The sequence below is a fragment of the Leopardus geoffroyi genome, chromosome C3, assembly GCF_018350155.1.
Source record: "Leopardus geoffroyi isolate Oge1 chromosome C3, O.geoffroyi_Oge1_pat1.0, whole genome shotgun sequence".
Classification (NCBI taxonomy): Eukaryota; Metazoa; Chordata; class Mammalia; order Carnivora; family Felidae; genus Leopardus; species Leopardus geoffroyi.
The window spans coordinates 54,705,092-54,729,796 of record NC_059338.1 but is presented as its reverse complement, the minus strand read 5'-3'; the positions used below and the strand labels follow the sequence as shown (position 1 = coordinate 54,729,796).

General features: G+C 36.6%; 1 protein-coding gene across 10 annotated transcripts in view; it reads left to right on the top strand.

Annotated features, from left to right (window-relative positions):
* SUCO (SUN domain containing ossification factor) overlaps positions 1 to 23,492 on the top strand; it is a 92,954-nt gene extending 69,462 nt beyond the window's left edge. For 7 of the 10 annotated variants that reach the window (XM_045452899.1, XM_045452901.1, XM_045452897.1 and 4 more), the window contains 5 exons: positions 1,987 to 2,091; positions 4,335 to 4,489; positions 4,972 to 5,063; positions 20,229 to 20,284; positions 21,456 to 23,492. In XM_045452899.1, the coding sequence (XP_045308855.1) occupies positions 1,987 to 2,091; positions 4,335 to 4,489; positions 4,972 to 5,063; positions 20,229 to 20,284; positions 21,456 to 21,899 (852 nt within the window). In that variant the 3' untranslated portion in view covers positions 21,900 to 23,492. Of the gene's footprint in view, positions 1 to 1,986; positions 2,092 to 4,334; positions 4,490 to 4,971; positions 5,064 to 5,338; positions 5,430 to 18,406; positions 19,139 to 20,228; positions 20,285 to 21,455 lie in introns of those variants that run through there. The other 3 variants (XR_006705902.1, XR_006705903.1, XM_045452902.1) reach the window with 3 other exon arrangements.
* Positions 23,493 to 24,705: the final 1,213 nt, after the last annotated feature.

Here is a 24,705-nt window from a genome sequence, read left to right as displayed (position 1 = left end):
CCCAGAGTCATAAAGATTTTTTTCCTCTCTTTTCTTCTAAAAGTTTTATAGCTTTTGTTTTACATTAGGTTTATGATTGATTTTAATTTTTACGTGTTGCAAAGTAAGGATCAAAGTTATTTTTTGGTGGGGATGGGGATGGAAAAACATGAATATTCCTTTATTCCTTTATTTTGTTCTGTTCATCTGTCTTTATCCTGATACCAGACTGTTAACTATTACTGTATCTTTATAGGAACTTTTGAAGTCACATAGTGTGAATCTTCCAACTTTGTTCATCTCTTCCAAAATTGTTTTGGCTAATACAGATTTTAGAATCAGCTTGTCAATTTCTACAAAAACAACATGTTTACATTTTAACTGGGATTTTGTTGGAATTTATAGATCAGTTTGGAGAATCGACATCTTAACATACTGTCTTCTGACCCATGAACGCAATATTTATTTAGTTCTTCATTGATTTTAATGGTTGAAATGATTTCCCATCTGTATTTTCTCTTTACGATATATATAATATCTGTGCCTTATGTCTCAAAGACTTATTTAAATACTTTTAAATAATTTGTGTATTATTAACAATATTAAAGATCAGTCTTGATGAGAAGTGTTAATCAACTTACTAAATTTAAAAGTTTTTTTTTCTTAAAATGTTTGTAACTGTCAGGAATTTATCAGTATTTGTCAAATGTGAGTCAGAAGATACAGTTTAATGAATTACCTTTAGCATCTTAAAAAGATGGAAGTAGGATAGAAAGTACCAGTGTATCACAGTAAGGGAAGTGAAACTTTTTGTTACAGTTTTATACATCCATCTCCCCCAAGCAACCCCCACCGCCCCCCAACACAGTTGAGATTTAAAATTTATTTAAATCTAATTTTTTGTTGTTTTATTTTTTGAGAGAGAGACAGAGACAGAGCACAAGCAGGGGAGGGGCAGAGAGAGAGGGAGACACAGAATCCGAAGCAGGTTCCGGGCTCTGAGGTGTCAGCACAGAGCCCAACGGAGGGCGCTGTGAGATCATGACCTGAGGTGTCAGCACAGAGCCCAACCCACGAGCTGTGAGATCATGACCTGAGCCGAAGTCAGATGCTTAACTGACTGAGCCACCCAGGTGCCTCGAAAAATTTATTTAAATCTAAATTCGAAAAACTTACTCTGGAATGATAAATGATTATATGGCTATTTCATACAGCATCCTACAGAGTGTTAGATTTCTTTTACTTTCTGTCCTGTTTTCCTCTTCCCCAAGTTCATTAGTAAGTTGAAATTTTCAGTACAGTGTCCCTAATATAGGTTCCTGGCCATGAGTATGATGCATATTTCCCTAAAATATACATGCAAATGATATTTTAAATAAAGACATGTTTGTTGATTATCTAAGCTGGAAAGATGGGTGTTTTTATTGATTTATTTTCATTGGGGATTAGTTTAGCATTGACTAACTCATCAGTTGTGGGTTTTTGATTATGTGACATCCTAAGTTCCATCCTAATGTGCAATAAAATAGAACTTTTAAAAGCTTGCTGTGAGCCTGCTTTATATACAAAAACATTTTTCAAAAAATTTTCAACATGTTTTTGTGCTTTGGTTGAAAAACACGTATTTGACAAAATGTTTTGCATGTAGCTGAGTATATGCTTGTTTATATATATGGAGCCCAAATTAACTTGAAAAGTATTTTATTAACTTCTATTAGACAGTATTCTACATGGTAGCAGTAAATGGCAACATGATTTCTTGGAGGGAGAGGGGAAGGAGGGTTCGACAATCTCAGATTCTTTTTTTGTTTTTGTTTTTTTAAATTTCTGGTCACACTTTACCATATTCATTCATTAAGAGCTTGCTATTAATATGTTTTTTTTTTTTAATTCTTGAGGAACTTAGTAATTTTTCCAGGTGTTTTTACTTGAATTTACAGCATATTTAAAGTACAGATGAAACTTGCACACACTCAAAAATAATACTTATTTCTTTCTTTATCATAGGATCAGCGGCAAACTGAAGCCATCCAGTTACTACAGGCACAATTGACCAACATGACACAGCTTGTTTCAAACCTATCGACAACAGTAGCAGAATTACAACGTGAGGTAATTGTTATTGCTGCTGTTGTAAGACAAACTGCATATGTAGAGGTTGTCATAAAGACAAGATTCTTAAGAATGTAGTGTCTAAGATCTTTAACCAAACAAAATTGTCATTTATAGAGAACTTGTTCACAACACCAGAATGTGGCATTTTATAAAAATTTTTTTTAGTATTTATTTTGAGAGAGAGAGTACAAGCGCAGGTGGGGCAGAGAGAGAAGGAGGCCCAGAATCCGAAGCAGGCTCCAGGCTCTGAGCTGTCAGCACAGAGCCCGACATGGGGCTCAAACCCACGAACCTCAAGATCATGTACTGAGCTGAAGTTGGATGCTTAACCGACTGAGCCACCCAGGGGCCCCCAGGATGTGGCATTTTAAAGTTTATATATTAATAATGATAATCTTTTTGGAAAACAAGGCATTCATAGTTTAGGTCTTACCTAAAATATGGTTATAAGTCAATTCTGTTAGGCCTTTTTCAGACCACCGATACTTCATTTTCAGCTCAAAAAGTCTTCTTCAGTTGCTTAACAAAGCAAAAATTTTGTTGAATTATTAAGTATTTATTGAACATCCAGTGTATATGAAGTGTGAGCTATGTAGTCCTCGGGGCATACAGCAGTGAGTAGTCCCTGGCCACATAAGTGCCTCTCTCCTGGGGGAGAGAGAGAATATATATAGTAAATATATGTTAGGGACAGTAGGATAGAAATGAAATGTGTGCGTGTGGAGTGGCATGGCAAGGGTTGCTCCTTTAGCTAGAGTGATTTTGGAAGGCTTATTTATCTGAGGCGGTGGTGTTAGAACTTGAGTACTCAAGAAGACTTAGCAGCCACATGGGCCTAGGGTCTGAACAAACCTGTTACTAGCAGAACTAGGGCAAAGGACCCACAATTAGAAATAGTGTAATATGGGGCGCCTGGGTGGCTCAGTCGGTTAAGCGTCCGACTTCAGCCCGGGTCACAATCTCGCGGTCTGTGAGTTCGAGCCCCGCGTCAGGCTCTGGGCTGATGGCTCAGAGCCTGGAGCCTGCTTCCGATTCCGTCTCCTTCTCTCTCTGCCCCTCCCCCGTTCATGCTCTGTCTCTCTCTGTCTCAAAAATAAATAAACGTTAAAAAAAATTTTTTTTTTTTAAAAGAAATAGTGTAATGTGACTCCGTTGATCAAGTGTCTGACTCTTGATTTTGACTCAGGTCATGATCTCATGGTTCGTGGGTTCAAGCTCTGCTTTGGGCTCTGTATTGACAGTGCAAAGCCTGTGTGAGATCCTCTCTGCCTCTCTCTCTGTTCCTCCCCTAATCAGTCTCTCTCTCTCAATAAACTAAAATTAAAAAAAGAAAGAAAGAAATGGTGTAATGTGTCTGAGGGTAGAAAGAAAGCTGGCATGGTTGGAGCGGAGTGAATGAGGGGAAGGAGGGTCAGGGATCCAGTCATGTAGGCCTTAGTAGGCAATGTAGAGTTTAAATTTTATTCTGATCATTGCAAGTCATTGGAAAGAATTAAGAAGTGACGTGGCTCGTCTCACTGACAACACTTTGAGAAGCTCCCCATTTGTTGTCCTGTGGAGAATTGCCTCTTGGGGAACAGCAAGAGCAGAAGTGAGGAGGAAACCAGTTAGGATGCAGTTTCAGTAACCTGAGTGAGGTGATGTTGGTTTGGACTGAGATGTTAGAAGTGGATAACAGTGTGAAGTTGTGTTCAGGAAGTATTTAAGAGAATGACAAGCCTTACTGAAAGATTGGATGTGTGGGATGAGCAACTAAGGATGATCCCCACGTTTTTGGCTTAAATAACTGGGTGATTGCTGGTTCAGTATTGTAAGAGGGCAAATGGGCAGGAGCAAGATTTTTTTTTCCCTCCCTGAGGAAATAGTACAGATGGAAAGACACAGCAGATGTGGCAAAATGTTAACTTTGGTGAACATAGTGTGAAAGGCATGAATATGCTCATTGTGCTATTTTTTAAAGTTTTCCTTAGGTTTGAAAACGTTCAAAGAATTGGGGGGGAGAAAGAAGAAAAAGACATTGCCTCACAGTAGTACGTTTTCTAAGAACATGCCCTACATTTTATCATTTGGAAATACATTTTAAAAATGTTAAAAATGATTTGCTTTTGATTTTTATATCCCACTATATTTTTTCCTAGTATAATTTTTATACTATAATAATAACATAACAAAATTTAATGCTAATATAATATTTAATAATATATAAACTATGTAATAATTATTAAATCCTTTTCCATCAGGTTTCAGATCGACAGAGCTATCTTGTCATATCTTTGGTTCTCTGTGTTGTCTTGGGACTGATGCTTTGTATGCAGCGCTGTCGAAACCCCTCTCAATTTGATGGAGATTATATTTCAAAACTTCCTAAAAGTAATCAATATCCAAGCCCTAAAAGGTAATATCAGCATCTTATTTCACATTTTTTACTGTTTTTTACATTTTTGAGAAATTTGACAGAATAAAGGAATACTGAGATAATTTTTCCCCCATATGATTGTCTTACAACTGCAGTGTTAAAACATCATTGGAACTAGAGAGATGGTCCTGTACCTGGAAGGTTCTGTAGCCCGGATTAAAGAGAAAACACTAATAGGAAGTGCATACCCTTGAAATGTTTTGGTTGTAAAGGATGCTCGAATGTGGAATTCAAAGGGAGAGGATAATAGATATTTTAATATAGCACCTTTTAGAGAATGACCTTTAAAGTTTTTTTTGTTTTTTTTTTTTACACATAATAAACAATAACTGGAGTGTTACACTAGAGATTAGTATTCTGGGGCGTGTTTAATTCTCAATAGCTTCCATCAAGCCCCAACTGCAAAGTAAATTATATGTAGTTTACCCTGTTCTCAGTGTTGGTTTTTCTTCATGTTTTAGGTGTTTCTCTTCCTATGATGATATGAATTTGAAAAGGAGAACCTCATTCCCACTCATCAGATCCAAGTCTCTACAGTTAACTGGCAAAGAAGGTAGATTTTTGTGTAATATGTATACATACACATGAATGTGGCTTACTTCTGGCATAAGTATAATGTCAGTGTTTTGTTCGAAACCATCTGCAACGGAATAGTGGGTACAAGTAACCTTTGTGTTTGTGCTGTGTCAAAGCTGCCTTATCATTTTCACACTTTATATATATATCTTTGTTCCTAAAAGCCTAGAGGGTGGGGAAGGGGGGCTTAGTTTAATTAGCCATTGGTAGCTTTATTTGCACCTGCTCCTGTTTAGAAGTATTTCTTTTTAGAAAGGGATGTTTGAGAAAGTTCAACAGATTTGGAAAACCTGAATGTGCTCCCATAGCATCCTGTGCTTATCTGCCTCCTCTTCTTGTACAGGTAGGACCCCTTTTGTCTCTAGTTTAGGACCATGAGGCACTTTCTGAAAAAAAATCTAGTCTACCTCTTATTTATAGGCCAGGGTCTATAATAGCGTTCCATTGTCTGACACTCAATACTTAAATTCAAATGAATGAATATGTACTGAGTGGCTGTTTTTCTGTATCCGTTCTTTTGTAATTTGTACTTATTATTATTTTTTGTAATTAGTACTTATTAAGAGACTTATATTTATAGCAGTATTAAAATAACCAAATTAATTGTATATTTCAGTTAGGAATGCTTTCTTAATTATTGGCTCCCCTTTCTTTAGGACTTAGTATGCAGCAGCATGTTTCAGCTGACTAACTCATTTGAGTGATCATTGCTGAGCATCACTGGTTTTACTGTTATCACAAAGCTTTACTGATTTAACCCATTACATATGTGCTTACTTACGATTAGTAAACCTCTTCTTTCTTCCTGCCTTTTTCTCTTTTTCTTCTGTTGGCTGATTTTTTAGTATAACTGAAAAAAAATTTTTAATTTATTTTTAAGTTTATTTACTTATTCTGAGAGACAGAGAGAGAGAGAGAATGTGAGTGTGTGCAAGCAGGGGAGGGACACAGGGAGGGGAGAGGGAGAGAATCCTAAGCAGGCTCTGCGCTGACCGTGTGCAGCCCAATGTTGGCCTTGAACTCACAAACCCATGAGATCATGACGTGAGCTGAGATCAAGAGTCGGAAGCTTAACTGACTGAACCACCCAGGCACCCCTATAACTGAAATTTTTGATTGAAGTGTTACATGTAAGAAAATGTAATTACATGTAAAGCTTGGTGAATTTTCTTTTTTTTTAAATTATTTTACTTTATTTTTTTAAAATTTACATCCAAGTTAGTTAGCATATAGCGCAATAATGATTTCAGGAGTATAATCCAGTGATTCATCTCCTATATATAATACCCAGTGCTCATCCCAAATGCCTTCCTTAATGCCTCTTGCCCATTTAGCTCATCCCCCACCAAAAACCCCTTCAGCAACCCTCAGTTTATTCTCTGTATTTAAGAGTCTCTTATGTTTTATCCCCCTCCCAGTTTTTATATTATTTTTGCTTCCTTTCCCTTACGTTCATCTGTTTTGTATCTTAAATTCCGTTTGAGTGAAGTCATGTGATACTTGTCTTTCTCTGATTAATTTTGTTTAGCATAATACAGTCTAGTTCCATCCACGTAATTCCAAATGGAAAGATTTCATTCTTTTTGATTGCCGAGTAATACTCCATTGTGTATATATACCACATCTTCTTTATCCATTCATCAGTCAATGGACATTTGGGCTCTTTCCATATGGCTATTGTCCATAGCACTGCTATAAACATTAGGGTGCATGTGCCCCTTTGAAACAGCACACCTGTATCCTTTGGATAATACCTAGTAGTGTAATTGCTGGATTGTAGGGTAGTTCTATTTTTAATTTTTTGAGGAACCTCCACACTTTTCCAGAGTAGCTGCACCAGCTTGCATTCCCACCAGCGGTGCAAAAGCGTTCCTCTTTCTCCGCATCCTCACCAACATATGTTGTTGCCTGAGTTGTTAATTTTAGCCATTCTGACAGGGGGGAGGTGGTATTTCATTGTGGTTTTGATTTGTATTTCCCTGATGATGAGTGCTGTTGAACATGTTTTCATGTGTCTGTTAGCCAAAGCTTGATGAATTTTCATAAACCAAATGAACACACCTGTATGACAATACCCAGATTAAGATGGAGAACTTAGGGTACCGGATGAATTTTATTACTTTATGTACCTTATGGAAATATATTAATCATAAAGTATTTGTTTTTCTGTGACTGGTTTTTTTCACTGAACATCATGTCCTCTGGGTTCATCCACGTACATGCGACCAAATTTCCTTCCTTTCTAAAACTCAGTAATATTCTGTTTTCAGATACACCACAATTTGTTTATTTCATCTGTTGATAGGCATTTAGATTGTTTCCAGCTCTTGGCTGTTGTGAGTATTGCTGATATGAACATGAGTGTGCAAATATCTCTTTAAGACCTTGCTTTCAGTTCTTCTGTATGTATACTCAGACATTGGATTGCTATATCATCTGGTAGTTTTATTTTTTTTATTTTTTATTAAAAATATTTATTTTAATGCTTATTTTTAAGAGAGGAAAACAGAGAGCACAAGTAGGGGAGGGGCAGAGAGAGATGGAGACACAGAATCGGAACCAGGCTCCAGGCTCGGAGCTGTCAGCACAGAGCCTGATGTGGGGCTCAAACTCACAACCGTGAGATCGTGACTTGAGCTGAAGTCAGACACTTAATCGATTGAGCCATCCAGGTGCCCTGGTAGTTTTATTTTTTGAGGAAACTTTCCACTGTTTTCTATAGTGGCTGCCTATTATACAATCCCTCTAGCAGTATACGAGGGTTACAATTTTCTCCACATCCTCACCAACACTTGTTTTTGTTTGTTTGTTTGTTTGTTTTTGTTTTTTGGATAGTAGTCATCCTAATGGGTGTGGTGAATTCTCATTGTGGTTTTGATTTGCGTTTCTCAGATAGAAATGTTGAGCGTCTTTTCATGTGCTTGGTGGACATTTGTAAATCATCTTTGGAGAAATATCCTTTGCCCAGTTAAAAAACTTTTTTATTTGATATTTTTCTTTTTTAACTTTATTTAAATCCAAGTTAGTTAACATATAGTGTAATCTGGGTTTCAGAAATAGAATTTAGTGATTCATCACTTATGTGTAACACCCAGTGCTTATCCCAGCAAGTGCCCTCCTTAATGCCCATTGCCCATTTAGCCCATCCCACCTCCCCTCCAGCAAGCCTCAGTTTGTTCTCTGTATTTAAGAGTCTAGGGGCACCTGTGTGGCTCAGTTGGTTAAGCGGCCGATTTCGTCTCAGGTCATGATCTCACAGTTCATGGGTTCGATCCCTGTGTTGGGCTCTGGGCTGACAGCTCAGAGTCTGGAGCCTGCTTCAGATTCTGTGTCTCCCTCTCTCTGCCCCACCCCAGCTTGCTCTCTCTCTCTCTCTCTCTCTCTCTCTCAAAAATAAACTTTAAGAAAAAAAAAAGAGTCTCTTATGGTTTGCCTCCCTCTCTGTTTTTATTTTATTTTTCCTTCTATTTGGATTTTTTATTAATTTCTTTATATATTCTGGATATTAATCCCTTATGAGATACATGATTTGCAAATGTATTTTCCCATTCCTTGGATCATTTTTTCACTCTCGATTTTGTTCTTTGATGGACAAATGTTTTTAAGTTTGACGAGGTCTCATTTGTCTATTTCTGCTTTTGTTGCCTATACTTTAGATGTCATATCCAAGAAATCATTGCCAAGTCTCGTGTCATGAAGTTTCCCCTATGTTTTCTTATAGGAAGTTTATAATTTTACACCTTAGATCTTTAGTCCATTTTGAGTTAACTTTTATATATTGTGTAAGGTAAGGTCCAACTTCATTCTTTTGCATGTCAGTATCCAGTTTTCCCAGTACCATTTGTTGAAGGAACTGTTTTCTCCCCCATTGACTGGTCTTGTTACTTTTGTTGAAGATTATTTGACCATATGTGTAAGAGTTTATTTCTGCGTTCTTTATTCCATTGGTCTACTTATCTCTCTTAGTGCCACACCGTTTTGACTGTAGCTTTGTAACACATTTTGAAATCAGGGGTGTGAGCCCTCAAACTCCATTCATCTTTTTCAAAATGGCTTTTTCTATCTGAGGTTCCTTGAGATTCAATATAAATTTTAGGATGTTTTTTTCTATTTCAACAAAGAAAAATGTTGGGATTTTGGTGGGGATTAGGCTGAATCTGTAGATTATTTTGGTAGTATGGACATTGTTTAGTATGGACAGTATTAAGTGTTCCAGTCATGAATGTGAGATGTCTTCTCATTTGTTTGTATCTTCCTTAATTTCTTCCATCAATATTTTGTACTTTTCTTACACATTCTTAGGCTTATTCCTAAGTAGTTTATTCTTTTTGATACTTTTATCAATGGAATTGTTTTCTTAATTTCCTTTTTGGATTGTTCATCATTAAAGTATAGAAATACAGCTGATTTTTTGTGTTGATTTTGTATCCTGCAACTTTGCTAAATCCATTTATTAATTCTAATGTTTTTTTTTTATGCTTTATTTTGAGGGAGGGAGGGAGGGAAAGAGAAAAAACACAAGTGGGGGAGGGGCAGAGAGAAGGAGATTCATATACATGATTGCATCCCATTTCAATATTGTATAGTATTTCAGTAACTGACCAGTTCACAGTGTATTTATCCATTCTACTGCTACTTACAGTTGGGGCTATTATAGGTAATGCTGCTGTAAACATTCCTTTGTATACTGGAACATAGTTGTATGAGTTTCTCTAGGAATATTACTTATATTTAACACTGCTGGGTTGTAGGTCATGTTTATCTGCAAATGAACAGATAATGGTAGACTTTTCCAAAGTGGTCATAACAGAGTATGCTTCTACTAGTGCCTTGAGAATTTCCATTATTCTACATTCTTGCCAACAAACACCGGATTCCCAGGTTGTAAAGTGTTCGTTAATCTTATCACAGTTATAATTTGCATTTGCCTAATTACTAATGAAGTTGAACAACTTTACTTATGCCTTTTAGTCATTTGACTTTCCTGGACAACTGTAAGTTTTTTGCCTGTTCTTCTGTTAGATTGTTTATCTCTTTTGTACTGGTTTATAATTTTTAAGATTGTAATCATACTCATTGGTTGGTTAAATATGTTGCAGATATTTTATTTCACTTTGAGATTTGTCTTGTAATTGGAGTCTTTTAAATAAGAGAAGCTCCTCTTGATTTCAATGTAATCAAATATATGGGTTTTTCCCCCCATTCCTCAAAAAATGGTGGTTAGTGCTTTTTATCTCCTGTTAAACAGAATTTTTTTCTCCAGGTTTATGGATGATACTGTTATAATTTTCTTTTAAATGTTTACTTCAGTTTTTATTTTTAGTTCTTTAATCTACTTAGAATTGATTTTTTTGTATGTGACCTTCGGTAGGAATTCCAACGTAAAATTTTATATAAATATATTCGTTTATTTTGGGTTTCTTGGCCATTATTGACTATTTATGTTTTCATATAAATTCAGAATTATCTATTAAATGTTTCATCACAAACAAAATTTAATTGAGATTACAGTAACTGAATATCAGTTTGGGAAGGATATATATAAGCATTATCTCTGTTTACTCTAAAAAGGTCAAACTTTTGGGAGCTTTATTCCTAGAGTATTTTTTGATGCTGGTAAATGGTATCGTGTGTGTGTGTGTGTGTGTGTGTGTGTGTGTGTGTGTGTGTGTTTATTGCTGGTATGTAGAAATACAATAGATTTTGGTATTATTGAGATTAGCTGTGTGCTTATTCATTTTCCCTGGATCTGTCCATTTCTGATAGATAGGTATTAAAGCCTCTACCTATATCCTCTTGCAGTATTAACCTCTTTATCATTATGAAATGCTGCTCTTTATCCCTGATAATTACCTTTTTCTGAAATCTGCTCGGTCTGAAATTAATATACCTAACTCTGCTTTTTTTTTATTTGTGTTAGCATGGTATATCTTTCTTTATCCCTATACTTTTAATCTATACCTTTATATTTAAAATGGGTTTCTTGTGAAAATAATCCCATTTACAATTGCACCAAAAATAATAAAATACATAAGAATAAACTGAACCAAGGAGCTAAAAGACCTGTACTCTGAAAACTATAAAACACTGATGAAAGAAATTGAAGATGGCACAAACAAATGGAAAGATATTCCATGCTCATGGGTTGGAAGAACCAATATTGTAAAAATGTCCATACTACCCAAAGCAATCTATAGATTTAATGCAATCCCTATCAAAATACCAACAACAATTTTCACAGAACTGGAACAAATAATACTAACATTTGTATGGAACCACAAGGATCCGAAATAGCTAAAGCAATCTTGAAAAAGAGGAACAAAGCTGGGAGCATCACAATCCCAGATTTCAAGATATACCGCAAAGCCATAGTAATCAAAACAGTATAGTTATGGCACAAAAATAGACACATATGTCAATGGAACAGAGTAGAGAGCCCAGAAATAAATCCATGCCTATATGGTCAGTTAATATATGACAAAGGAGGCAAGAATATACCGTGGGGAAAAGACAGTCTTTTCAACAAATGGTGCTAGGAAAACCAGACAACTACATGCAGAAGAATGGAGGTGGACTACTTTCTTACACCATCCACAAAAATAAACTGAAAATAGAGTAAAGTTCTAAAATGTGAGATCTGAAACCATAAAACTCCTAAAAAAAATATTTTAAAAAGAACATAGGCAGTAATTTCTTTGACATTGGCCATAGAAACATTTTTCTAGATAGATAGTCTAGATAGGCAAGGGAAACAAAAGCAAAGTTAAAGTATTGGGACTACGTCAAAATAAAAAGCTATTGTACAGCAAAGAAAACCATGAACAAAATGATAAGGCAACCTACTGAATGTGAGAAGATATTTCCAAGTGATCATTAATATGCAAAATATATAAAGATTTTATACAACTCAACATCATGAAACCCAAATAATGCAATTAAAATTGGGCAGAAAACTTGAGTAGACATTTTCCCATAGAAGACCTACAGATAGCCAACAAACACATGAAAAGATGTTCAACATCACTAATCATCAGAGAAACGCAAATCAAAACCATAATGAGATAACTGCCTCATACCTGTCAGAATGGCTAAAATCAAAAGCACAAGAAACAACAAGTGTTGGCAAGGATATGGAGAAAAAGGAACCCTCATGCACTGTTGGTGGGAATGCAAACTGGTGTAACCACTGAAGGTTCCTCAAAAAATTAAAAACAGAATTACCATATGATCCAGTAATTCCACTACTGGATATTTACTCAAAGAAAATGAAAACACTAATTTGAAAAGATATATGCATCCTTATGTTTATTGCAGCATTATTTACAATTGCCAAGATACAGAAAAAAACCTGTGTCTATCCATAGATGAATGAATAAAGATGTGGAGTATATATATACATGGAATGTTACTCAGCTGTAAGAAAGCATGAGATCTTGCCATTTGCAACAACCTGAATGGACCTGAAGAATATGATGCTAAGTGAAATAAATCAGACAGAGAAAGGCAAATGCCTATGATTTTACTCATGTGGAATTTAAGAAACAGAGAAAGAAAAAAGAGACTCTTAAATATACAGAACAAACTGATGGTTGTCAGATGGAAGATGGGTATGGGGGATGAGTATAATAGGTAAAGAGGATAAAGAGTATACCTGATGAACACGGAGTAATGTATTCAATTATTGAATCATTATACTGTACACCTGAAACTTATATAACGCTGTATATAAATGTTTTAAAAAATTAAACCAGGTTCTTGAAAACAACATATAGTTGCATCTTGTGTTTTGATCAGCTCTTACAATCTATGTCTTTAAATTGGTGTATTTAGACTGTTGATGTTTAAAGTGATTGTTGATATAGTTGGATTAATATTTACCGTGTTTATTATTTGTTGTCCTTATTCTTTGTTCCAATTTTGTCTTTCTGAATTTTTAAAAAATGTTTATTTTTGAGAGAGAGAGATAGCATGAGCAGGGGAGGAGCAAAGAGAGAGAGATACACAGAATCCGAAGCAGGCTCCAGGCTTTGAGCTGTCAGCACAGAGCCCAGTGTGGGGCTCGAACTCACAAACCGTGAGACCATGACCTGAGCCGAAGTCGGACGCTTAAACTGAGCCACGCAGGCGCCCCCCCACCAATTTTGTCTTTCGTACTTTCTCTGCCTTTTGTGCTTTTAATTCAGCATTGTACATAATCCCATATTTTCTCGGTTCTATTACTTTTCCTAGTGGTTGCCCTAGAGTTTGCAATATACATTTACAACTAATTCAAGTCTACTTTCAAATAACACTATACCACTTCATGGGTAGTACAACTATTTTATAATAACAAAATATTTTTTTTCTCTTTTTCTTTTTTTGTCAAAATATTTGTAATTTCTCCCATCCATCCCTTGCTGTCATTCACTTCACTTCCATGGAAGCATATATATACATAAGCATATTCAAGCACATTTTTGCTATTACTGTTTTGAACAAACTGTTATCTGTTAGATCAATTAAGAAAAAGGTTGATTTTACCTTTAATTATTCCTTCTTTGAAGCTCTTCCTTTCTTTATGTAGATATCAGTTTCTGACCTATATTGTTCTCTAACTTTCTGAAGAACTAATTTTAACATTTTTTTGCAAGGCAGATTTATTGCAACAAATTCCCTCAATTTTTTGCTTGTCTGAGAAAGCATTCTTCCCTCACTTGTGAAGGATAATTTCATAGGATATAGAATTCTAGATTGGTTTGTTTTTTCTCTCAATACTTTAAGTATTTCATTCACTCTCTTGCATGATTTCTGAGGAAAAGTCAGATGTAACTTGTCTTTGCTCTTCTAGTGAGGTGTGTTTTTCTTCTGACTTTTCAGGAGTTTTTCTGTATCTTTGATTTTTTTGAAGTTTGTATGTGATATGTCTAGGTGTAGTGTTGTGGCATTTTTTCTGCCTTGTGTTGTCTGAGCTTCCTAGATCTGGGTTTTGGTGTCTGGCATTAATTTGGGGGAAATTCTCATTCTTTTTTTTTTTTTTTTTTTCAACGTTTATTTATTTTTGGGACAGAGAGAGACAGAGCATGAACGGGGGAGGGGCAGAGAGAGAGGGAGACACAGAATGGGAAACAGGCTCCAGGCTCTGAGCCATCAGCCCAGAGCCCGACGCGGGGCTCGAACTCACGGACCGCGAGATTGTGACCTGGCTGAAGTCGGACGCTTAACCGACTGTGCCACCCAGGCGCCCCAATTCTCATTCTTTATTACTTCAGATCTTTCTTTTCCTTTCTCTTATTCTTGTCCTTCTGGTATGCTCATTACACACATGTTACACATTTTGTAGTTGTCCTTCACTTTTTGGATATTCAATTCTAGGTTTTTTTTTCTGTCTTTTTTTTCTTTGCTTTTTGTGTTTGTGTGTGTGATTTCTTTTTCCAGGATTTTATTTAAATTCAAGTTAGTTAATATACAGTGTAGTGTTGGTTTCAGGAGTAGAATTCAGTGATTCATCACTTACATGTGACATCCAGTGCTTATCCCAGCAAGTGGCCTCCTTAATGCCCATCATCTATTTAGCCCATCCCCCACCCAACACCCCTCCAGTAACCCTTAGTTTGTTCTGTGTATTTAAGAGTCTCTTATGGTTTGCCTCCCTCTCTGTTTTTATCTTATTTTTCCTTCTCTTCCCCTGTGTTCATCTGTTGTGTATCTTAAATTCCACATAGGAGCAAAGTCATATGGCATTTGCCTTTCTCTGACTAATTTTGCTTAGCATAATACACTCTAGTTCCATCCATATTGTTGCAAATGGCAAGATTTCATTCTTTTTTGATCGCCAAGTATTATTCCATTGTATGTATACACCACATGTTCTTTATCCATTCATCAGTTGATGGACATTTGGGCTCTTAACCCACTTTGGTTATTGTCAGTAGTGCTGCTATAAATGTTTGGGTGCATGTGTTCCTTTGAAATAGCACACTTGTATCCTTTGGATAAGTACCTAGTAGTGCAATTGCTGGGTCGTAGGGTGGTTTTATTTTTAATTTTTTGAGGACCCTCCATGCTGTTTTCCAGAGCCGCACCAGTTTGCATTCCCACCGACAGTGCAAAAGAAATCCTCTTTCTCCGCATCCTCGCCAACATCTGTTGTTTCCTGAGTTATTAATTTTGTTTATTTATTTTTAAAATGCCGTGTAATTATTTGTTGAAAGGTGGGGTATAACATAGTGGTGAGGTGTGGTGGTAAAGGAAGCATTCTGTAGTCCTATGATTAGGCCTCAGGCTTTTGGTGAGCTTTTGTTCCTGACTGTAAACTTCACCAGTGCTTCTCAGCCTTCCCCTTTCCTTAGGCAGGTTAGGCTCCAATAAAATACCAGTAGGTGCGACTCTACTGAAATAGATCTCCTAAAGTCAGACCTTGTTAAGAAAAACAGATGGGGTGCCTGGATGGCTCAGTCGGTTAAGTGTCCGACTTTGGCTCAGGTCATGATCTCCCAGTTCATGAGTTCCAGCCCTATGTTGGGCTGTGTGCTGACAGCTCGGAGCCTGGAGCCTACTTCAGGTTCTGTGTCTCCTTCTCTGCCCCACTCATGTTCTGTTTGGCTTGCTTTCAAAAATAAATAAACATTAAAAAATTTAAAACCTCACAAAACTGTGGGGGCTCCCCTCTTGGAGTCCCCCTTGGACTTTCTTTTTTTTAATTTTTTTTTTAATCTTTATTTTTGAGAGAGAGAGAGAGAGAGAGTACAAGCAGGGGAGGAACAGAGAGAGAGGGAGACACAGAATACGAAGCAGGCGCCAGACTCCAAGCTGACATCAGAGAGCACGATGTGGGCTCGAACTCACAGACTGAGAGATCATGACCTGAGCCAAAGTCAGAAGCTTGGCCAGTTGAGTCACCCAGGTGCCATCCCCCCTGGGACTTCTTAACTTACAGATATATCCACACTGAACATCCAGCAATTTATCAATTGTAGTTCAGGTTTTCCTACCCGGGCACTGTTCCCACAGAGGTTTCTGCCCAGGCAATTTGTGATTGTATCTGCCTATCTCCAGGTTTTGTGACAGCAGTTTTCCTTGTGACCTCACTTCTCTGAAGTATCTAAGAAGAGTTATTTTTCAGTTTGTTCAGTCTTATACTTGTTGTTATGACAGAGTGGCAACTTCTGTGAATACAGGCACACCTTTTGAGACTAAAGAGGATTTTGTTTCTTCCTTTCCAATCCGTATAGTTTTTATTTCCTTTGTTTCCCTAACTGCAGTGGCTGGCATTTTTAAAATGTTGAATAGAAGTGGTTGGTAGGCACCTTTGTCTTGTTCCCATTCTTAAAGGGAAAACTCTTAGTGTTAAGGATTATGTGTGTCATAGGTGTTTTGTAGATACCTATTATCTAAGGAAGTTCCTCTCTCCTGTTTTTTTTTAAAGTTTATTTTTGAGAGAGAGAGAGCGTGAGCACAAGTTGGGGAGGGGCAGAGAGAGAGGCAGAGAGAGAATCCCAAGCAGGCTGTGCTGTCAGCGTAGAGTCTGACGTGGGGCTCGATCCCACGAAACTCTGAGACCATGACCTGAGCTGATATCAAGCGGCAGAGGCTTAATGAACTGAGGCACCCAGGCACCTCCCTCTCTCTTCTTAGTTTGCTGATAGTTCCTCTCCCCCATGAATCTCTGTTTAATTTTACCAGATACTTTTTCAGCTTCTTTTAAGATGATCGTTTCTAATCTCTTATTAAAATTAATTATACTAATTGATTTTCTGGAGTCGTACTCTTATTACATTCTTAATAAATACAAGTTGGCATGATATGTTATTTACATGTGTGTTTTTTGTGTCTATATTGTTAATTTCATGTAATTCTGTTTGATACTACTTAGGAATTTTTCTGTCTATTGTTCATGAATAAGATTAGTATATAATTTTTTATTTCTCAGATTGTTGGGTTTTGTTGTGTATAAAGCTTATATTATAAAACCAGATGGCCAGTGCTCTCTTATTTTCTCAGGAAGAGTTTAAAATTATAATTATTTCTTTTTTGAATTATTAGTCACATAGGTCCAGTCCAGAATCTTCTTTGTAAAAGGCTTTTAATTCAGGTTATAGGAACCTGATTTTTTTTGTCAATTTAAATTAAAAATTTCCATGAACTTTTCCATTTTGTCTAAATGTTAAAATTTATTAGCATAAAGTTATTCATGTATCTTTTATCTAGTGACTGTTTTTATTATTCCTCCCTTTCCTTGAAACTTTTTGTTAGAGAAGAAGGACATTCTTTTTTGCTATCAGTAGAACAGAAGTTGTGCATTATTTTTAACATTATCTGGTACCTTAGAATTTACAAGTACTCATCGAAGTCTGCAGTTAACCCGTTCTTTCACCTTTTCTTGAATAATACAAAGATCTTTTATCCCCAGCTTGATATATATGTTACTGTTTTGTGTATTTAAATTCTATTTGTTTTGCTTGGTATACAATTATTATTTTTTACACTAGCGTTCATTTACATGTATCCACAGATATACTGATTTCTTAGTTCTTCAATTCTTTGAATCTCTCACTTAGTATCTTTTATCAATAGTGGGAAAATTGTTGTTATTGTTGTTTTTTTTTTTTTTTTTTTTTTTTTCAACGTTTATTTATTTTTGGGACAGAGAGAGACAGAGCATGAACGGGGGAGGGGCAGAGAGAGAGGGAGACACAGAATCGGAAACAGGCTCCAGGCTCCGAGCCATCAGCCCAGAGCCCGACGCGGGGCTCGAACTCACGGACCGCGAGATCGTGACCTGGCTGAAGTCGGACGCTTAACCGACTGCGCCACCCAGGCGCCCCGTTATTGTTGTTTTTTGAGAGAGAGTATGCTCCTGTGCTTGTGTGCGAGTTGGCGGCGGGGGTGGGGGGCAGTGGGGAGAGAGAATCTTAAGCAGGCTCCATGCCCAGCACGGAGCCCAACAAAGGGCTCAATCTCACCACTGTGAGGTCATGACCTGAGCTGAAATTGAGTTAGATGCTTAACCAGCTGAGCCACCCAGACACCCCAATACTGGAAAATTCTTAACCACTTCCCCCCAAAATATGACCTCTACCTCATTCTCTTTTAGAGTCTCCATGTAATTAAATCCTTCCCAGTTTATCCCCCTTGTCTCCTAAACTCTGTTCTTTTTGCCATTCTGTGCTATATTTGGATGATTTCTTCTGATCTCTTTTCCAGGCCACACATTCTTCAGCTATCTGTAGTCTGCTGTTAAATTCTTCCATTGAGGTTTTAATTTCAGTTATTAAATTTTCCATTTCTAGGAATTCTTTTAGTATTTTTTAAACATCTAGGTCCCTTTTGTGTTTCCTGCAGATATTTTCAAGCTTGTTTTTTATTTAAACATAGTAAGTATAACTGCCTTTGTGGTCTGTGTTTGATAATTCTAATATCTTAAATCTTTGTGAGTCTGTTCATTAATTGTCTCTGCAGCCTCTTGCTCAGGTGCTTAGTGTCTTTCTGTGCTTTGTGTTGGTCCTTCTCTTTGAAAAATTATTTGTAGGGATAATTTGAGAGCTAAAAGGTAGGTCTTTATTCCAGAGAGAATTTGTGTTTGCTTTACATTCACAATACTTTATATTTATGCCATGAGGTTACTTGGACCACCAGGTGGTCCCTGCATCGCATGGGTTAATTCTTTCTCTGAGGGTATATAGTTCTTTAGAGTCCCAGCTTACTGTGAGGAGAGTCAGGGTATCTTACTAGACTGTTACTTTGGGTGGGCCCTAAGGTTTGATTTCTGATTCATTACCTTGATACCATTAGACCTGAAGTTCACATACTCTTGCATTGGCAAATGCCGTCAGGACAGAAGTGACTTTTGTGTTCCACTTGACTATCGGGATTCCTATTTTTCATTCACATTTGGAATGGAGATTACCTACTTGATCTTGGCCGCTCTTCAGAGCTTTTAGTGATTTTTGTTTTTTAAAATCCATATTTTAGCTGCATTGAGCAGAGAAGGTGATCTGAGTAACAGTTAACAACCATTTCTAGAAGTAGGTGTCATTTTTTTAAAAAATTGACTTGAGTAAGATTAGTAATCTGATAGAAATGACTAAAGAGGAATGTCTTTATACTTTTGGTATATTTTTATGAATTTGATATAGTTTACATATTTTGATACTTTTATGTATTTGATGACTTTGTCAACAGATTTCTAAGACATAATGTAAAAAAACTGTAATTGCTTGAATCATGTCATTAGTTAATTTGCAGTATATGAAGTTTTATAGTGAATTTTGCAACTTATAAACTTCTGGCTCTGTCAGACCATACATTGTTTACTTTTAATGGGTTGAATGAGTCTGAAATCTCATTTATCTTGTCAGTCAAATGTCTTGTCAAGATGTGTATCTTGTCAGTGTCAGAATGGTATACAGCTGTCTTGAATGTGCTTAATGAAATCTTAGAAACCTAAAATGAATATTTCTAATTTACTCACCTTGCCAGAAGTATTTATTCATTATTGTTTATGATTATATTCATTATTATAATTATAATTATGTATTCATTATTGCTTATAATTTATATTGCATGCTTAAGCTATTTTTAGATTTTGGAGTTCATAGTTTCAGTCACAGTAAAATACAATTAGAAAAAGCATCTTAAATCTGTTTTTTGTGTGTATGCTCTTTTAACTGGCTTTCATACCTGGTCACAACTGCTTGTTGTACATGATTAACCCACATTTGTGACACAGTGTAGTTTAGTCTTTTAGGGAAATACTCAAATGATCTGTAGGTTTGTTATTAGCTTACCTGGTGATGTTATACTTCTCATCAGGTAAGAGGTTAGGGCTGGGCCCAAGGAAGGATCCTTATAGTGTTGGCTGATAGCTAGCTGTCTGTCAGTTAGAAACTTAGGGAAGTTATTTGAAGGTGACCAGTCAAGCCCAAAATAAGAATGGTACCATCTCCCACCTTGTTACTTTTCACTAATTTAAAATGCATAAATATATGCTTATTCTGGTATAATTATAAATTCATTGGATCTGTTAGGAAAATAATCACTAAAGGGTAATATATAATATTTTATAGTGTTTATCATGCATAATCTACTTTACATAATACTTTACATACATAATCTACTAATCTACTTTACATTTTAAATCTTTTTTAAAAATTTTTTCTTATAGTAGACCCAAATGATTTGTACATCGTAGAACCCCTCAAGTTCTCTCCAGAAAAAAAGGTAATATTTTGATCCTTTTTAAGTATATTGTATTACTTGGTACTAGACGAGGAAATAGCTTGAAAGGTTTGATATAACTGGTCCTTAAATTCTACTGTTTATTTTCAGTTATAGTAATAACACAAATAAATGTTATAAAGGTCAGCAAACTATGACTCACAAGCTGTATCTGGCCTGTGGCCTGTTTTGTATGGGCCTGGAGCCATCTTTAAAGGGTTGTAAAATAAAAAAAGAATATGCAAGAGAGACAGTATGTGAAATACAAAGCCTAAAATACTTACTGCCTGGCCCTTTACAGAAAAGGTTTGCTTTTCTGTGAAGCAAGTTTATGTGAGAAAGCAAGTTATGTGAGAAAACTGAAACTCGGAGATTTTGTCTTCTTGGAATGATCCATTAAATGAGTAGTGAAACTCAAAATAATACTATGATTTTTTCCGTTTTGCCTCTCAAAGTAAGTTGTACTCTTTTTGATTAGAGGTGATGGTCTCTAGGTGAAAGAACTTGGACTTGAGAGACAAATAAACCCAGGATTCAATCCCAACCTGGCCACTTGCTGTGTTGTAACTTGAGCAGAGAACCAAACCTGTGGACCTGGGTTTTCTCATTTAGTAACCAGGGATAAAGTACCCCCTTCTCAGGGTTGGTAAGGAAGATACACCTGAAAGCAACTTGTGTGGTACCTGGTGCTTAGTAGGTACACAGCTGTTAGTTATCACCCCCTAAGTCTATTGTCAGAGGTGGCAGCTAAGAGGGTTTTTTTTTTTTAATGTTGTGTTTAGTTTTTGAGAGAGCCTGCGCGAGTGTGTGCTAGTGGGGGAAGGGCAGAGAAAGAGGGGGACAGAAAATCTGAAGCATGACAGGGTGACAGCAGCGAGCCCAGTGCAGAGCTCGAGCTCACAAACCGTGAGCTCATGACCTGAACCAAAGTCGGACGCTCAACTGACTAAGCCACTCCGGCACCCCAAAAGAGTTTTGACTGAGTGTATTTACAAAATGAGAAGGTAATGGTGGTATCTGTGCAGAACATAACAGGACGTCACGCTGTTCATAATGCTGTTTCACTTTTCACTGGGAGCTGGCACTTTCCTCCATTAGTTCAGCTCTCCAGGTGTTTTGAGTGGTTAACTATTGGAAGTCTAATAACTACCCTTTTTAAAAATTTGTGTTCTAGAAAAAACGCTGCAAGTACAAAACTGAAAAAATTGAAACCATAAAGCCGGCAGACCCACTGCACCCGGTAGCCAATGGAGACCTAAGAGGAAGGAAGCCCTTTATGAACCAGAGAGACTTTTCTAATATGGGCGAAGTTTATCACTCTTCTTATAAGGGCCCTCCATCTGAAGGAAGCTCAGAAACATCATCACAGTCTGAAGAGTCTTATTTTTGTGGCATTTCAGCTTGCACAAGTCTGTGCAATGGACAGTCCCAAAAGACAAAAACTGAGAAGAGGGCTTTAAAACGAAGGCGATCTAAAGTCCAAGACCAAGGAAAACTGATAAAAACTCTAATACAGACTAAGTCAGGATCATTGCCGAGCCTGCATGACATAATCAAAGGAAACAAAGAGATCACCGTGGGAACATTTGGTGTCACAGCAGTCTCGGGACATATCTAAAATGAAGAGAACTTTTCATACTGGAGACCTTTTTTTGTTGTTCTTTGAAGAACAGTCTGTGGTATTTGAAGGGTTTGGGGGAGGGAGAAAATATTAATGGGAAAAGTATTCAGAAATTATGGTTTCTGCCTTTTTAAAACAGTAGGTGGGATTGTGTCAATCTTGGTTAATGAGCTGCAGTTTTACAAGGCTGATCACTTCCTACAGGGACAATGGTAGACATTTTATAAAGATGTTTTTTCACAGATTAATTACTGGGACAAACATAATTTGGAAGCCCAGTTCCTTTGGGTGGGATAGGAATGAAAGCCTAAACCTCTTCCTTAGCTTTGTTCCTATTTCTTGCACCTTCCCATATTTATGTGCCTTTCGTCTATTTATAACGCCACTGGAAGAGGAGGGAGAACTTTTTCTGTCGTTTGATTTCCTTTATAACTTTGTTAGTTTTTTGAAGCTGCAAACACTACAAGGCTTTAAGGTGATCTGTGCCTGAAGTTCAGTAATGTGGGTCAGACAGTGTAAAGTCCTACAGACTTGCCAACTAGACTTCTGTTTAGCAAACTCACTGGAAACAAAAAAATTGCTGGAATTTTTAAGTCTTACTCTTTTCGGTAAATGGCGATACTGGTATTTTCATTTAACTTATTCACACTAGTTTTTCTCTAGTTACTAAATGAGAAAAAAGCCTACAAGATCTTTTCTTGCAAGTAACTGGTATTTGCAAATAAATTTTTTATAAATTCACCTTTTAGACACATTTAACCATTTGTAAAGGATTTCTTTAGCTACATTACATTTTAAACATTCACAATAAGCACTAATCCTCCAGACTTTCTGGTCAGTGTTTCCTGTTACTGCAGATGGAACATTTGAAGGTTTGTCAAATGAGCCCAGGTCTCATGTGATATAATCACTGCCTATGTCCATATACCCAGAACCAGTTAGTGAGTTTGTCAAACCTTGTCTAATTGGTCAAGTCTAAAGGGATTATTATTCCTTGATGATTGCTTTGTATTGGCTACAGATGTGCAGAGGTATACATGTGCGATGTCAATGTGTCTGTCTTCATTTTGTCTTTTTTTTCTTTAAAAATAATTGGCAGCGACTGTATTTGAAGAAAATGATTTCTTAGTGTGTGTTTGTACAGTAATGAGTGAAAGTGGAAAGTTTCTTTTTGAAAGGGAGCGAATTGACCATTTTGTGTTGTAAGATTTAAGTTATAACTTATTGAGCACTTTTAGTAATAACTGTTTTTAAATCTGTCTAATACCTTTCTGGGGGTATTGTTTGTAATGTGACCTATTTAAAGCCTTTTTTGTTTGTTTAAGTTGCTGCTTTTAGGTTAACAGTATGTTTTAGATGATTTAAATTTTTTTCCAGTCTGTACAATTAGCCATTCAGAGCAAGAGGGCCTGATTGTATAGAAACTCACTGAAAAGAGGTCCAGAGGGGAGCGGAGCGAGGGCGGGAAGTTCCACATCCGTGTCAGCACCCAGTGTTGTGGAAAGATGACTTTCAATATGTAACTACAGAGCTGTAGTGCCATTAGAAACTGTGAATTTCCAAATAAATCCGAACACTTGTCTTTATTAATTACTGGCTCTTCTGTTCTTTGAAGGAGAACTTACAAATGTATTCACTCTGAACACAGATTGAAGTTTTGCCGCTTTGAAAACTAAATACAGCAACATCCCATTACATAATTGATCACATTTAAGGCAACTCTAAACTGACTGAACTTACACATAAACATTTTGTTCCCTGTACAATCAAAATTTCACCATTTGAAACACAAAAAGGACAGTTTTGATCTTTATTCAGGGGAATACATGTCTGTGTTTTCCTCTTATCAGGTGCCATCTTGAGGACGATTAATTTTTCATTGTTTCCACATTTTACAATTTGGGGTTTATTTTTCCTCTCTGAGGTTAGGCCCACATGAGGAGAAAAAAAAGTTCTTGCCATCTGTAGATTTGCACCTGGTAAGAAGCAGTGTATACATAATAAGCTCTCAGAGGTCCTTGAGAGTCAACCTCATTCTATTTTATTTCTTGTAACATTAGGCATTAAAACAGCATACAATGAAAGGAAACTGGGGGATTTTAAGAGCAAAGATGCCAAGTAAAGCGGTTCCTTTAACTGGATTTTTAAAAACACTGTGTTACACATACATACAATTTGAGGAATTAGTTTTTTGTAAGTCTTGTATGGGAAAACAGCAGTTCTCTACTCTCTGCCACTACACCCCCCCCCCCCACCCCCGGCCCCACCACTGCCTTTCCCCACCAAGGATTGTTTGCTTTGCAACAGCATCCTTTTCAGCTCTTGTCTTATTTTACCACTTAATGGTTTTCCAGTTTAAGAGGTGTTCTCAGTTTGAATATATAAGCTTACATACATGAATATGAAGTAGATCTATTTGTTAACCTACTTGGACAAACCTACGTAAGATTGCAGTATATGAAGTAACATGTCAATTTAGAAATACTGCTTTTCTAAAATCTGTATTTTCATAGGGGGTGCCTGAGTGGCTCAGTCAGTCAAGTGTCCAATTCTGGATCTCAGGGTCTTGAGTTCAAGCCTTCCATTGGGCTCCACGCTGGGTATGGAGCCTACTTAAAAAGGAATGAATGAATGAATCTGCATTTCATAGAACAAATTTATTAAAAAACCTCATGCTTTTCCCCAGCTTTTTAATTTGAAAATTTTAAAATCCACAGAAAAGTTGAATATCCATTCACCTTTACCCAGATCCAGCAGTTAACATTTTTAGTTTGTTTTTTCTGTGCGTGTGTCTGTGTGTGTG